The following is a 16,653-nucleotide window of genomic DNA, read 5'->3' on the forward strand; positions in this document are numbered from 1 at the left end:
TGCCTCTCTTTGTTCTTTCTGCCAAAATGCACTGAAGAGGTTGAGGTGGTCCTAAGGGCAACTGCTGCAATCCTAGTGCTGATGGAGTTCCCACAATGGTGTTAGGTAGGGAATTCCAGGATTATGACTGAGCAACAAGGAATGATGGTATATGTCCAAGTCAAGGTTGTAAGTGATTTGGAGGGAAACTTGGAGGTGATGGTGGTCTCATGACCGTACTGCTCTTGTTCTTGGTGGGGGAGGTCATGGGCTGGGGAATGCTATGGAAATAAGTTTGGTGTGTTGCTGCAGTGCATCTTGTGGTACAAACTGCAGCCACAGTGCACTGGTGGTGGAGAGGATGGATATTTAGTCCAATAGCGTGGGTGCCGATGAAGTAGACTGCTTTCTCATGGATGGTGATGAGTTTCTCAAGTGTTATTGCAGCTGCACCCATCCAGCATTCCATCACATTTCTGACTTGAGCCTTGTGATGATGGGAGACATTGAGGAGTCAAGAGCTGAGCCATTCATTCAGAGTATCCAGCCCCTGCCCTGCTCTTGTAGCTGTGGTGTTGATTTGGCTAGCTAGCTGTGGTCAGTGGTGACTCCCAGATGGTGGTGGGGAACTTGGGGATAGTGGTGTCATTGAATGTCAAGAGGAGGTAGTTGGGTCTTTTTATGTTGAAGATGTCATTACCCAGTACTTGCATGACATGAATGTTGCCCTCCACTATACGTATGACTGTATTTAGAATATTGAATGCATAATATCATTATGGTGTTTCAGATCCATTTTGATGGCTGGAGTCATGACTATGACTATTGGATAGATGCAGATAGTCCAGATATCCACCCTGCTGGCTGGTGTGCTAAAACTGGACATCCACTACAGATACCTCTTAGTAAGTTGGAAAAATATATCTGTATGTTCTCTTTATTTATCATTAAGGCCTTTTGTTTGAACCTATCCATCCACTCCAGAGTGAAACCAGAGCCGATAATTATGTTGCCATGATTTTTTTTAAAAAGTGGAGCATGAGCTGTGCTTTCCAGAGTTTTTCCTCTTTTGATGCCAACAATCTTAACAGCCACTAGAAAGAAAGACTTGCATTTTTATAGCACATTTCACATCCTCACGCTTCACAGCCAAGGAATTACTTTTTTTGAAGTGTAGTCTGCATTTTCTTCAGGCATTCGTGGCAGACGATTTGCACACAGCAAGATCCCACACACAGCATTGAGATGAATGACCACTTAATCTGTTTTGGTGGTGCTGGCTGAGGGATGAATGTTGGCCAAGAGACCAGGAGAAGTCCCTGTCATGGGATCTTTTAAATCCACCTGAATAGGCAGAAAGAGCCTCGGTTTAACATTGCATCAGAAAGACGACACCTCCCCGTCTTTGGCATCCGACAATGTTCCAATCACAAACTTCAGGAAAAGTATCTCTTCTTTCTTTTGGATGCTGTACAGCCCTCTGGTCTGAATACTAACTTTAATAACTATATGCCCCATTTTCCTTACAGTAGGGGATAGGGCTGGGTCTGTTAGCATCCAGTGGGTGAGGAAGTGGGTTGACGTTTTGGGTGTGGACCCTCCAGAACTCAGTTCTGGCAGGACGCTGGTCTGTACTCAGGGTGTTTAGCCTGTTTTTCTCTCTTTTAGGGATGGCGGAACAGTTGCATGTATTTTCTGTTTTCATTACAGATCTTCTGCCATCCATTAACTTCTCTGTAATTGGAATATATGTTTCTTTTTTTGTTCCAACCATATGAAGGGGTTTTATTATCTTGAGCTTTCAGATCTAACAAAAGACGAACAGTTTCCATCTCAGTTGTTAACCTGTCGTCTTCTTTATAGATGCTGACAAACCTGTGATGTATTTCCAGTATGTTCTGACTTTGTTTTAGAAAAAAGGCCAGGGTTGTAAACCTAACATCTAGAAGCTAAATAATTGTGTATTTCTTTCCTCCCTCCCCCACCACCCCCCCCCCCACTAAATTAGGCCCTGCTGACTTGGCAGTAAGTCCAGGACAAGGATGCCCAACACCTGGTTGTAAAGGAATAGGGCACATCAAAGGAGCAAGATATGCTGCACACTACACGTATGTGAGATATTATTAGGACTGCCAGCCATTTTTTAAAAAAATACTTTTTTCTATGATTAAAACTTCTTTGGAATTGTTCATATTTCATCCTATGTGATATCAACCGTTGTAAAAAAAAAATTACAATTGATCAAGAGCTTTTATCATTGTTTATTTACGAGTGCTTATAGTGTTAGTAAAAAAAAGGTTGGTGGGAATTTGAAGTGGGAAGTATACTTTATATTTGTGATCTCCTTCACTAACTTTAATAAAAGGAGGAATGTATACTAATGGTATTTTAATAGAGGGCATTCAATAGTGAGCTGAAATTACTAATTAGCTTAGGTTCCTTTTAAAACAAAAACTGCATCCTTTTTATGAATGTGTCAAGTCAACCATTTACTCTAGGGGAGGGGAGCAATGTTATCAGCAACACAAATTTGAGGCAAAAAAATTATGAAACTACTAGTCGATCTCCTGTGGTATTGTACATGGGGAGTTAGGGCCAAGTGTAGTCTTCAGGTGAAGTGGGGTTAGGGGGCCTGGGATAATTTGATCGGGGCCTGATGATGTATTTCAGTTTCCATTTTAAATTTGTATCTTCTGCCTTTATAAAATCCAGTTATCACATACAAATATTATTTATAGTTAAATAGCAAAATTGACTGGTTTGGAAAGCAGAGAAGTAGAATTGGTTGGAACACAGGAGTTTCTCTGCAGTACAGACTGACTAGATGGGAGAGATGACTGAGGTGAAACAACGCTTCAACTGGTGGGAAGGTGGAATTACAACATGACAAGTTTACATAGGCAGTTTCCATTATAAATGTGGAATGGGAATTTTTAATGGAAAAAGTTGACAGGAAATGTACGCAGGTGTGAGATTTTTAATATATTAAGAGATCGATATGTTGGCAGTGCTTCATTATTGGGATGTCCCTGCCCCTCCCCCCTCCATAACAGGGTAGGAATCTTGCACCACAGATAATAGGGACTGGAAATATAAGAGTTCGCGAAATGCTAGCGGTTAGCAATATGGCTCACTTTGTATAGTGACCACACACTGATAATATTTTGTGATCCGAGTTTATAAACAATCCAATAATGATGTATATTCTATCTCATGGTTTGTTTTTCTATTTTAGGTTAGTTAGTTGTCCATATTCTGAGATTAATCTCAATAAAGAGATAGTTCTACCAGATCGCTTAAGTGGAGAGAGGCAGTCCCCTGTCTCGGGTGCTCAGAAGCTAAAGAAAATCGGAGCACAGGCTATCTCAACGGCACCAGAGTCGCCAGAAGAGGCCTCCGTGCTTAAGTGAGTAGTAATAATCCAGTAATCTCAAAGCTCTTGGCAAAAGTTGCTTTCTGTAATCTGAGGTTTTTCACAGCGATCTTGCAATCTGAGGTTTTTCACAGCAAAAGAATCTGCAGCACCGGTAATGGCCGCCAGCTTTGGGGCCTCCTGTGCACAGACAGCAGCCAAAAGGCCTCCAGCTCTGATAGTGTATCTTGGTCCTGAAAAACAAGTTGCACTTACCTTTCTTGGCCTCAATGACCTTTCTCCCTGACCCTTTCAGCTCCTTGGATCTGAGGAGGGCAGGGCACAGATACTGAGGCCCATTAATTGCAGGGGCTAGTCCGCCAAGGAAAGACCGTAGAAACAAAGTTTTCTGGATAGAGGAAAACATTCAAGGATTTGATCTCCATCTGAATTTTTTGGACAAAGTAAAATAACTCAGTTGTACACAAAAATATATACTCAATATATAAGTTAGGTCCATTGAAGGGCTTGTGGAGGAGAATCCCTGTCAAGGGGTGTGGGGTGGGAGGGGTGTGGGGTGGGGGGGGTGTGGGGTGGGGTGGGGGGGGGGGGGCAATGTTTCCATGTGGGGTCGGGGTGGGGTGGGGGGGGGCAATGTTTCCATGTGGGGTCCAGAGGGGTACTTCTGCTCTACAAGGAAAGTTTTTTTTTAAAATATAGATTTTAAACTTGCCTTACTGGGCTTCTTCTGGCCCTGACTCTTGTTCCCGGAGGTTCCCCGCTCGGGCCTGGGGTTAAAATGGCAAATTGGGCCACAGTGACATCCGTAGGAGCACAACCTGCATATTTAAAGAGGACCTCGCCGGTTTGGGATGGTGTCCTTAATGTCTGCAGTTTAAAATTGGAGTTGGCCAAATCGGGACGGGAAAGGAGTGCGCAATTCCCCTGCTCCATTTTAACTGCCCCCCGGGCCTGGTTTCTGCCAGGTCGGGGAGTTAAAATCCCAATTGCCCTTTGCTGGACTTGTTGACTTTATCTCTGTCTGCTATTGAGGTTTCCTGCTTGGTTGGGAAGTGTTTTTACTGCAGGGATTATTTAATGTAACAACGTTTTGGAGCTGTGTTAACCATCACTTGAAGAATCAGGGTTGGAAGAGCATGCACTATAGGAAATCTGTGTCTTGCCTCTTGGTATATCAGTAACATTTTTCTAGGTCTTTCTGTGCAGTTAACTGTTATTTCCTGCTTTCATTGCATGACAGACCAGCAGCCTGTTTTTTTAAAAAGAAATAAAAATGGTATTATACAAAGAAATACAAAGAATTACAAAGAATGTACAGCACAAAAACAGGCCATTCGGCCCAACAGGTCCATGCCGGTGTATATGCTCCACGTGATCCTGGTATACAAGGATATCTATGTGCCCATATATCAAAATATTTTTACATCTTTTTTATATTTATTACTTATGGAAAGTAGAGTAATTTTTCTTTTTGCAACTTACCCTAAAAACTTTTAACAACTTAACTTAGACATAACGAGAGCTTTGCTAAAAACATTTGACTGAGTTCCAGTAGTGGAATGTGACTACAGAATAAGTACAGAGCTGGTTTAAAAAAAAATGTTTGCTTTGTAGCAGTCTAAAAGATAGATATTTACAGTTTCACTCACAATAAATGATATTGGTGATTCACGTATTTGTTGAGACTATCTGACCCATGGAGTAAAACCATTCATTTTTCGTCTAATTTTTGATTACATTTACATTTCTGCCCCGATGGAAAGAAATGCTAAGATTCCTGACTAAAATAGAAACAACTGATAGTACTGACCCTAGTGTTTTACATTGCTATATAAATTATATGTACAGACTGTATTAGTTTCTTGGTACTGTGATTTAATTCCTCTTGTTTCATTTGAGAATATAGTTGTAAAAGGCTTTTAGGATTGCAAGATATTTGATGGTGTTACGTCTTAAACTGAAAATGTATAAAATTTGAAACCTGCAACTTTCCTTGCGGACATTTTTCTGAGCAGCATGGGCTGTCACTCCCATTTCTAGCTGGCACTGCACCCATCAGACAACTATGTTTTACAAATCAATACAGTGCCAATCTCAGTGAGATATAGATAGCGTCTGTGAATAATTTGAGAATAATGTGTAATTGGTAATGAGGATATTCAGTAGCACACTGCATAATTAATCTTGGAAATTAAAAAATGTTACATAAATTTGTCAATGGAAAATGCACAACGCAAATTGTGAATGTGGGGGTTTAATCTACTGATTTTTATATACCTATGGCATTTCCATTTGGAATGCAGTTGTCTATCCTTATATTTTATCAATGCATTGTCATGAGGGAAATTTGCCAGTCAAGCATCAACCGTTACTAATTATGTAACATTTATCTGAGTGAGACCCAGCTGGGATGATAAAGGCCATCTATTGGTACTTAGTGGAGTTTGTATTTGTTTAAATAGAAACTATCTCAGAGCAGCAAGTATTTTTGCTTCACAGATTTAATTTGACATGTTCGTGCATTTATTGCACAAGTATTACCTGGATTAAGTTATTTGATGATGAGGCCTTTCCCCTTCTGGAAATCCAACCTTTCTTCCATGAAGTTGATGTGTACTTAATAGAGATTCTCAAGATCTTAAAAGCTTACATACTTTTTTAAAAATTCTATCTTCCCCCCCGCCCCCCCTTCCCCAACCAGAAAAACTCTTTCACAGAATGGTGCTCAGAGCCGAATCAATACACACTGCCTGGCAGGACATCCCATCGTGGAAAATGGGCAGGCGAAAGAAGTTGGAGAAGAATGTTGTGAACAGTTGCCAGCCAGAAAGCCCCAAGTATCAGTTGATGGCAAGATAAAACAGAGAAAGTAAATCATCAAGATGCTCTACCCTCTTGATTTTTATTTTTGGCTCCTGTTCCTCCCTGTGGCCTAATGATCTGTCTGTTGTATTTAGAGCTGGACGCCCACCAAAGTATTTGAAACTACAGTTTGTGAAGCAAGAAGAGGAAGAAACACTAGGCAGACTAAAAGAAACACCAGGTTAATATTAATCAGATAACACTATCCAAATTAACTGACATTATTGCAAATGATTGGCTCTCAGGCTTCCATTGTAAATATAGTGTTGTCTGTGCACATATTTCACTTGTACATGTATGGCTTTCACATGCACTTTGTGAATATACAATATAAGTAAAATTTACTGACTTGAGAGCAGTGGGATACTGGAAAATAATTGAACTTGTGATATCTGTAAATGTGTAACCCACTCTCATACAGCATGTCAGGAGGCTATTCGGTCCATCTTGCCTGTGCTGGCTCTTTGTAAGAATCACCCAATTAGTCCCACTTCCCTGCTCTTTCCCCGTAGCCCTGCAAATTTTTCCTTTTCAGGTATATATCCAATTCCCTTTTGAAAGTTACTATTGAATCTGCTTCCACCGCCCCCTCAGGCAGTGAATTCCAATCCCCTCATCTCCCACCTGGTTCTTTTTCCAATTATCTTAAATCTGCGTCCTCTGGTTACCGACCCTCGCATTACCTGAAAGGAACGCAGGGATGAATGGCCTCCTTCTGTGCTGTAAGATTCTATGATTGTATCATTTTAGTTGCCACAAACTGAAAGGCAGGATCCATAACTCAAGCATGCAGTTTTACCCGGCATCGTCGAAAAAATTAAGAAATGGACAGTAATAACAACAACAACAACTACTTGCATTTATATAGCGCCTTTAATGTAGTAAAATGCCCCAAGACGATCACAGGAGCGATTATCAAACAAAATTTTAATACTGAGCCACATAAGGAGAAATTAGGACAGGTGACCAAAAGCTTGGTCAAAGAGGTAACTTTTAAGGAACGTCGTAAAGGAGGAGAGAGAGGCAGAGAGGTCTAGGGAGGGAATTCCAGAGATTAAGGCCTAGGCAGCTGAAGGCACGGCCGCCAATGGTGGAGCAATTAAAATCGGGGATGCGCAAGAGACCAGAATTGGAGGAGCGCAGAGATCTCGGAGGGTTGTAGGGCTGGAGGAGGTTACAGAGATAGGGAGGGGCGAGGCCACGGAGGGATCTGAAAACAAGGATGAGAATTTTAAAATCGAGGCAATGCCGGACCGGGAGTCAATGCAGGTCAGCGAGCACAGAGATGATGAGTGAACAGGACTTGGTGCGAGTTAGGATACGGGTAGCAGAGTTTTGAATGAGTTCAAGTTAATGGAGGGTGGAAGGTGGGAGGCTTGTTGTTAATATCACTTCTTTCAAAAGTTTTATTTTTAAATGATTGTGAAAAAAGACTCCCTCTTTACAAGTGTCTATATAGAGTGTGAGACCATGGGCTCGATTTTAGCACCCGCGATCGGGTGCGTTCCCGGCCGGGGGGGGCTACGAAAATTGGGGATTCTTGGGGCGGTTCGGGAGCCCGGTTCCAACCCGCCCCATTTCCAGGTTCCCCACTGACGCGCTGACATGTGCGCGCAGCCCCCGCATGTGGGACTCCCGCCGGCAATTAAAGCCGGCGGGGTGCCACTTAAGGTATTTATTTTGGTATTTCAGGTCATTTAGAGACCTGATTAACGTGATATTTTAGGAGGGTTGGGATTTTGCAAACAACTGGGACTGTTTCCTGTACTGGGGGAAGCGCTCCCAGTTCAAATGGACGTGTTGCAGCCATCAGCCTGTGGCAGCTGCAAAGGTCCATTTGACAGGTTGGGGGGGAGGGGGGAGACCCTCACTCATTGCAGGAGGCCACTCTGTCACTTTGGACAAAGTTTGGCCTCCACCATCCTCCTCCTAACAACAAAATTCACCAACTTGCACACTTACCCCGGTGTCCAGTCACATGTACCTACCTTGCGGACCCCCTCAGATGTACATCTTCCGGATGGGGACTGCCGTAGCTGCAGTCATGACCTCCTCGGAGGGCGAACAGCATCACCGGCCTCACCGGCCACGCCATCCACCTCTGACACGTGGAGCTCCACAACACAGTGGTGTGACACATCCACCTGCACAGCAGGAGGGAGGGCAACCGCAGAGAGAGATGCGTCGCAGGGGGCACTAACCTCGCCACAGGGTCCACAGACCGAGGCTCAGCTTCCTGGACCTCTCTGAGCAGCAGTGCACACGGAGGCTCACAGTCACTCGACATGTAGTCGTGGACATCTGCAGCCTCCTTCATGCCGAGCTGCTCCCGGCTGGCCCGAGCACCATCTTCTTACCTGTCGCTGTCAAAGTCACCACTGCCCTCAACAACTTCTCCTCCGCATCCCTCCAGGGTGCCACCGGGGACATCGCCGATGTCTCTCATTCGTCTGCACAAAAGAGCCCTGCAAATACACCTACACCCACTCTGCGGTGACACAATGGGTGGCATCAGTTGTGGGTCTTCATAGTGATCCTCAGGAAATGGCATTATTGCACAAACCAGACAAGATTCGCAAAGACGTGACAGTAGTGGTGCCAATATATTATGTGATGTGAGTTGCTCAGAAATTAAATATAAGTAAAAACCATGACAAACCCTTGTGCATCCCCTTCATGTTCACGACACGTTTGTCTTACGCTGCCTACTACACATAAGTGATGCATGCCCTGTGGCTGCAGCACAGGTAGTGGCAGGTTGAATGATGCTGACCGTGAAAGAGATGCACGAGAGGGTGAGTATGAGATAGAGCCATGAGATTGTATGAGGATTGGGTTGAATGGTAGTGGCGGGATGAGTACTGGCGAGGTGAGTAAGTGCAGGTAAGATGAGGATGAGGTTTGAGTGGGTACGAGGGGTGATGTGACAGAGTAGTGTTGGCAGTGCAGAAGGGGATGTGGGGGCGGTGATGTGGCAGATGGAGTGTAGGGGAATGAGTAACTGTACTCACTTTGGCTGACCTACTTAGGTTATTGCAGCGCCTCCTGCACTGGATGCAGGTGAACGATATGTTGGTGGTGCTGGTGACCTCCTCTGCCACCTCGAGCCAGGCCTTCTTGGTGGAAGAGGCAGGCCGCTTCCTCCCGCCCGCTGGGGGGAAGATCTCTGTCCTCCCCCTCTTCCTCACCCCATCCAGTAAGAGCTGGAGTGAGGCATCATTAACCTGGGAGCAGTCTTTCCCCTGGGCTGCTCCATGCTGTAATTTTTCCTATTTCTTGCAGCATCAGTCAGTGGAGGACTGCCCCTTTAAATAGAGCTCCTCCAGCTGACAGACCTTACTGCGCATGCGCAGTCCGCCCGACACGCAGCTTAGCAGCGGGGAACCCGGAACAACAGGTAAGTGGATCCAACCAGCCTGCGATTGCGTTCGGGGCAGACTGATTTAACCGGACCCCCCCGCCCCGAACCCGCCGCCCTGGTAATTATCAGGCCCCATGACTCGGTTGGTGATGCATTCTTTTATTCACAACTTTCATTCTCCAGTATTCCTAGTTAACTACCGTGATGGAGTAAATTCCTTTTTTTGGAAAGACAGCTAGTAACCAATAAACGGGGAGGCACTTCCTTGTAAATGATGAATACTGTAAACACAGACTGGGAGTTCTGTGGGTTTGTAATTCTGCGTCCTGTCCAAACTAATCTGAAATGTATTCATTTTTTTAAAATTGATGTTGCAGCAATTGGGTGTCCCGCTGGATTCTGTTACTTCTCTCAAACTATTTAAACCTTTTACCCTTCTGTAGAGAGTGACTACAACCTGCAGCAAGCTCTTCACCAGTCGGTGTTTATGTCTTCTGTCTCTCCACATTCCAAGCAACATCTTTACCTCTGCTGGGAACAGCACAGCAAGCTACTGCCTGAGGTGGCAGGCCACACTGCAAAGAAAGTGGCAAAGTGGTCCATAGAAGAGGTAAACTGAGAAACCAGTGTCCCCCCACCCCATTGGCAGCAGCATACTGCCTGCTCGTTCTCACCTTTCTTGATTAAAAACCAGGAACGCTTAAAATTCAAGTTCTGCTTAACCCCCTCGCAGAGCCCTATTCAGGCAGTAGTCTCTTGTGGTTTTGTGTGTCGTTTTAAGAACTTAAGAACGTCTGTCTTCCACTTGTTAGAAATATTCTCCACTTGTTCTGTGCTTATAGGGTAATTTTCCGACTTTGTAACCTCACCCACCGGAAGCGAGAATCTGAGATTTTGGCACATGCAGCGCATAATTTTCCAACAAATTTCCAAGAGGCACTTGTGACGGGCGAGGCTCCCTGCTGGCAGGGCCAAGTCAGGGAAATTACTCCTTTAAAGTCACAACTGATCTGTGTTCTAAAGTGTTAAGAATCCTTCTGCAGATTAATAGTTGGCACATAAATTAAACCGTGAGACTTGTATTGAATGGCACATAAAGCATCCAAGTTATGGCGTGAATCAATAGGTTCTCGAAGTTGGGCCAACTAACTCGAAGAGTTAATTCAAGAATAAGGTGAGAGATTAGTACTGTAGGTTGGTTGTTGACTAGCCATGGTTAAGGATGAAACCTTTTTTCTTTTAAATATTAGTTTCCCCGGTCCCGCCCCCCCCCCCTCCCCCCAGGTCCTCCTGATAGCTCAGTGAGTTCATCCAGCCCTATGGACCAAGAAGAACCCAGGTTTGACCCTGGTCTGTGGTGAATTAGTTGATCTTAGCCGAGATGGTGAGAGAGTTGCTGCAGTTGGCCTGTTTCTGAGTTGGGGAGAAGAATGTCGGCTAGGATTCCCACTTCTAATCAATATCCAGCAACCACTGTTGGAAATGCATGGGTGTGGATATCAGTCTCAGCTGTGATGACCCCACATGGTTGAATAGCCCAATGCCACTCACTGTCCAGGCTTACACACTAATAATGCCCACTTGGGCAAGGTGTGCCATGGAGTTGTACTCCAGTAAAACCCGGTACATGCAGGAAAGAAGAGGAAAAACTTGGCAAGAAAATTTAGAACAAATATTTTAAGCAAGTCATAGTTTGAACTACACAGTTTTTAAAGCTTAAGGTAAAAGATGTTGTTGCAATTTTCTAAAGTGCAGAGTCAGAGTTCTGAAGGTGTGTTTCAATTCTACAGGTGGCCAATTTTGTGCAAAGTTTACCAGGATGTAAAGAACAAGCCACTGTTTTCAGGGAAGAGGTAAGTGTTAAGTGAATAGTTGGTGATTAGTGCATTGAAATGGAAATTCCTTGTAACATCCTATAGAACCAAAGAGGTTTGCAGCGCAGAAGGAGGTTATTCAGCCCATCAGATCCATGCCGGCTCCTTGCTGGAGCACTTCAAAAACTAATCCCGCTGCCCACAGCCCTTTATATTCCTCTGCTTCAAATGTTTGTCTTGCCTCGTTTAAATGATGCGCAGGCTCCGACCACCAATGGCAATCGGGATCCTATTTATGCCATAGTAACCCGATTTCCATATTGAAAGGAGCCCATCGCCTGAAACAGACAGGCGCTTTGGACACCCTTTCAAAATGATGCCAGCCGCATCGCTGGTGTTAACTGGGCAGTGAGACTACTGACCCCATTTTGAGAGAGTTAGCGCCCTGTTAACGCCAGGCGAGGGCAGTGAAAATCGATTAGTACGTACTAATGAAGTGGTGTGGGTGGATTGAGTAGTGTGGATGGATTCAGTGAAGCCGCCCTATTTTACATTTCTGGTTCTCATTGGCACAGCTCCATGGCTGATGTTACGACTTCTCTTGTTTCTGTTTTTTTTCTTCTTCTGCAGATGGACACGTAGCAACACTGCTTGCATATGATTAATACTGTGTGCATGTACAAACGCACACATTTGTTTTATTTTGGTGTATTATGTCAGTGAATCCACCAACTGTTTCCACTTCACCACTCCCAAGTTCGTCCCATCATGAAACCTAGCCCAGGGCCTTTGAGGTTGTGCTGCAACTGATTTAATAGTGCAGAATATGGCAAGTTTACACTGGCAGTCAGATGTCCGATCTGGGCAGATATCTATCTTGGTCCAATCTAAAACAGATTCTGGACCTGGGTATTAGATCTTTTTTTAATCGCTTGGCTACAGACTGAGAGCTTTTTAAGGCCAAGTATTTGGGCTAAAATGAGAAGCTGTTTGGGCTGGAATTCCTAAATCAAAACATTGGCTTCTTCGGATCGAAAACTGAATTTTTTATTTGGTGTTTTCTCAATCGTTTCAATACTCCAGAACCGAACCTAAGATTATTAAAAGCATGGATTTGTTTTTTAACATCTGAATTGTATATGCAGCCTGAAATGTTCAACCCTAATCATGATTACCAACCTTTTGGGGAACTGCGTTGCTAAAATCTCTTACACTTGTTACTAATCAATAGATATAAAGGCTGTAGTGTTTTGATATACCAGTTGTTCTTGTGCAATTCTGAAACCAGAGGGTCAATTTTCGATGGCCGAGCGGGTGCGTTCGTGGCGGGGTGGGGGGCTTCCCGGAGCGGGTCCAGAGCCCGGCTCCAACCCGCCCACTTCCGGGTTCCCCAATGACGCGAATCGGTGCGCGCGCATCCCCCGCATGCGGGACTCCCAGCGGCAATCAAAGCCGGCGGGATCCCACTTAAGATCATTATCTGGGTACTTGAGGTCGTTTACAGACCTCATTAGTCGGAGATTTAAGGAGGATTTGGATTTTGGACTACCCAGAGCATGTTTCCCATGCTGGGGGAAACACTCCCTGTTTAAACAGACGTGTTGCAGCCAGTGGCAGCTGCAAAGGTCCATTTAACAGGTGCGGGGTAAACCCTCATTCATTGCAGCAGGGCACTCTGTCACCTCAGACAAAGTTTTGCCTGCCACACCATTGTCTCCACACTCCAAATTATTAAATCATACCCTAAACTCTGCTGTCCAAACACATTTACCTACTTTGTGGACCCCCTCACACTCACACCGTCAGGATTGTTGGGGGGGGGGGGTCCATTGCTGCATTCATCACTCCATTGGAGGACGAGCAACATCACCAGCCGTCCACCTCCGCCACGTGGAGCTACACAACACAGTGCTGCGAAACAGGCACCTGCACAAAGTAGTCGTGCAACTACACAGACACCCACTGTAGGGTGACCCAATGGGTGGCATCAAGGGTGTTCATGGAGAACCTCATGAAAGGTTATTATTGCACAAACCATTCAAGAATGGCAAATACGTGGCAGTAGTGGTGACAATGTAATATGTAATGTGAGTTGATCAGAAATCAAATATAAGTAAAAACCATGACAAACCCTCAAACACCCTTGTGCATCCCCATCATGCTCATGACACGTTTGCCTTACGCTTCCTACTACACATACATGATGCATGCCCTGTGGCTGCAGCACAGGTAGTGGCAGGTGGGGTGAGGCTGACCGTGAAAGAGATGCATCAGAGGGTGAGTATGAGACAGATCCATGAGATTGTATGAGGATTGGATTGAGTGGTAGTGGTGGGATGAGTACTGGGAAGGTGAGGAAGTGCAGGTAAGATGATGATAAGAGTTCAGTGGGTGTGAGGAGTGATGTGATAGAGTAGTGTTGGCAGTGCAGAAGGAGATGTGGGGTCTGGGTGGTGATGTGGCAGACGGAGTGTAGGGGAATGAGTAAGAGTACTCACTTCGGCTGACCTGGTTAGGTCATTGAAGCACCTCCTGCACTGTATGCAGGTGCGTGATATGTTGGTGGTGCTGGTGACCTCCTCTGCCACCTCGAGCCAGGCCTTCATGGTGGCAGAGGCAGGCCACTTCCTCCCGTCCGCTGGGTGGAAGATCTCCCTCCTCCTCCTCACCCCATCCAGTAAGAGTGAGGCATCGTTAAACCTGGGAGCAGCCTTCCCCCTGGGCTGCTCCATGCTGTAATTTTGCCTATTTTCTGCAGCATCAGTCAGTGGAGGACTGCCCCTTTAAATAGGGCTCCTCCAGCTGACAGCCTATGATGCGGGTGCGCAGTCCGCCCGCTGCGCAGCTTTCCAGCGCGAAACCCGGAAGCCAAGGTAAATGGCTTCAATTTCCTTACGATCGCGTGCCAAACCCACTGATTTCACAGGGCGTGTTACCCACGCGCCCTGTCGACCCCCAGCCCCCCCTGCTGCCAACCCGCCTCCCTCCTAATATCGGGCCCCAGGATTAGATGTTGCTGATTCAATTTATTCTGTACTTTTGTGAAGAGGGAATGTGATTCATTTTGTAAATAAAAGCTGTGCCTTGAATTTTTGGTGGTTTACTTAATAGGTTTTTCATACCTCGAGTTTACATTAAACTATATCCTCAGCTCTCCTGATGGCCTAGTGGATAAAGTACGTAATAATGCAGACCAGAAGGTTACAGATTTGATTCCTGCCTAATGCTGAGTTAGCCATTGGGTTGCTGTAATTTGCCTCTGGATCTGGGAGGAGAAATATTATCCGATTGTTTTCGCTGGAAAAAGTGTGTCTGTGCAAGGAAACTGGGTGAGGAGAGATTAGACTCAGCTGTGACACCTCCCATAGTTGAATAAACTTGCTGACATTCACTATCTAAGTGTGAAGAACGGACACTTGAAATGCTGGCGGATACCCAGCGCCTGTAAAACCATACCCCAGCAGGAGAAATGGGGGGGAAAACTGGCAAAAAAAAAATCTCTTTTGATTACCCATTCATTTTTCCTTTTTTTTTAATTTTTGCCTGCACAGCAAATAGATGGAGAGGCCTTTTTGCTCCTGACCCAGACAGACATTGTCAAAATTATGAGCATCAAACTGGGACCTGCGCTGAAGATTTACAACTCCATCCTCATGTTTAAAAATGCAGAAGAAAATGGATCGGAGGTCTCCTAGAGGACTGTAAAGGACGGCTTTTTTTAAGCACAAGGACTTGTAAACTGGAACGAGAACCAATGTGAGATGATTTTTCTTCTCTCTGACTTTCTGACTCATTTAACATTTATTAATGAACTAAAATCTGTGATGCACAGCTCCAGTGGGGTGAAGTCCTCAGCCTTCGAAGACGACAAGAGTTTTTTGTTGGAACACCTTCCTATGGTGTATTGTTGTAAGTGATAATTGTTCCAGGTGTTTAGAATTTTTTTTAAAAAACTAAAACCTCATTTGGGGAAACTGACTTTGACTTTGAAAATAGTTTGTAATATTTGGAGCCTTGATCATGATGTCACTTGATGTCCATTTCCATTGACTTCCACCCAAACTTACCTGGAAAATTTGGTCTCTGTCTTGGTGCCTTTTTTCTTAATTCCAATGATACTGCAACATTGCTTTGGTTTCAAGTGTTTCTTTTATTGGGAACAGTACATATGAAAAAGAATAAGAAGCAAAAGTGTGACAGAGATTAGAAGGATACAAAGTTGTCCTTGTCCCAGTGCTGTTGGGTTAAATCAGTCCATCTCGGTAGGACTTGATTTCTCTGATACAAGGTGATACACTATACAATTAAATTGAACACATGAACTGAACCTCAAAATCGCTGTTTGCTGTAATAATCTGAAGGAACAGAGTGTGCTGTTCTCTTTATTCCTTTTACTTCTGGTATAAATGAGTACCATGATTTTGTCTGACCACGCATTCATGTAATGAGTTACAGAGAAATGTTGGAATGGAATAGTCGACCCGTTGTTGAGTCGTACAGTCAATAATTTAACTAATCACACGCTGCTTAATGTTTAATTTTCAATGGATTTTTAAATGTGAAGATTTCAGTAAGAATTGTGGCTGCCAGAAGCATCAAATAATTTTTTTCATTTGCACACATTACATTTGAAATGTATATAATACATTAAACCGTGAAAAGTACAAGCACACTGTAAACCTTTGTAATTGACTAGTTTCACACTATATTTCTGGGACAATTTTGTTCAGAAAATGGGAAGCAATCAGGAACTGAAGCAAAGGTTTGAAGTTTCCAATTTTGTGGTAGACTGCAGGTAAGTCATAAGCAGAAGATTCAGATAAAACTTGATTGAGTTCTTTGATGAAGTAACGGAGAGGGTTGATGAGGGTAATGTGGTTGATATGTATATGGACTTTCAAAAGGCATTTGATAAAGTATCACATAATAGACTTGTTAGCAAAATTAAAGCCCATGGGTTTAAAGGGACAATGGAAAAGTGGATACAAAATTGGCTAAGGGCCAGAAAGCAAAGAGTAGTGGTGAACGGTTGTTTTTCAGACTGGAGGGAAATATACAGTGGTGTTCCCCAGGGGTCAGTATTAGGACCACTGCTCTTTTTGATATATATTAATGACCTGGACTTGGGTATAGAGGGTGCAATTTCAGAGCTCGCAGATGACATGAAACTCGGAAATGTAGTAAACAATGAGGAGGAAAGTAACAGACTTCAGTAGGACATAGACAGACTGGTGAAATGGGCAGACACGTGGCAGATGAAATTT

At 44.2% G+C, this 16,653-nt stretch overlaps 1 protein-coding gene across 5 annotated transcripts in view; it reads left to right on the forward strand.

Annotated features, from left to right (window-relative positions):
• Positions 1 to 16,056, forward strand: part of l3mbtl1b (L3MBTL histone methyl-lysine binding protein 1b) — a 62,134-nt gene extending 46,078 nt beyond the window's left edge. For 4 of the 5 annotated variants that reach the window (XM_068006802.1, XM_068006805.1, XM_068006804.1 and 1 more), the window contains 8 exons: positions 770 to 884; positions 1,988 to 2,087; positions 3,215 to 3,385; positions 6,054 to 6,221; positions 6,310 to 6,395; positions 10,019 to 10,185; positions 11,366 to 11,428; positions 14,941 to 16,056. In XM_068006802.1, the coding sequence (XP_067862903.1) occupies positions 770 to 884; positions 1,988 to 2,087; positions 3,215 to 3,385; positions 6,054 to 6,221; positions 6,310 to 6,395; positions 10,019 to 10,185; positions 11,366 to 11,428; positions 14,941 to 15,084 (1,014 nt within the window). In that variant the 3' untranslated portion in view covers positions 15,085 to 16,056. The remainder of the gene's footprint in view (positions 1 to 769; positions 885 to 1,987; positions 2,088 to 3,214; positions 3,386 to 6,053; positions 6,222 to 6,309; positions 6,396 to 10,018; positions 10,186 to 11,365; positions 11,429 to 14,940) is intronic. The other variant, XM_068006806.1, reaches the window with a different exon arrangement.
• Positions 16,057 to 16,653: the final 597 nt, after the last annotated feature.

This window comes from Heptranchias perlo, chromosome 26 (assembly GCF_035084215.1).
Source record: "Heptranchias perlo isolate sHepPer1 chromosome 26, sHepPer1.hap1, whole genome shotgun sequence".
NCBI classification, from domain to species: Eukaryota; Metazoa; Chordata; class Chondrichthyes; order Hexanchiformes; family Hexanchidae; genus Heptranchias; species Heptranchias perlo.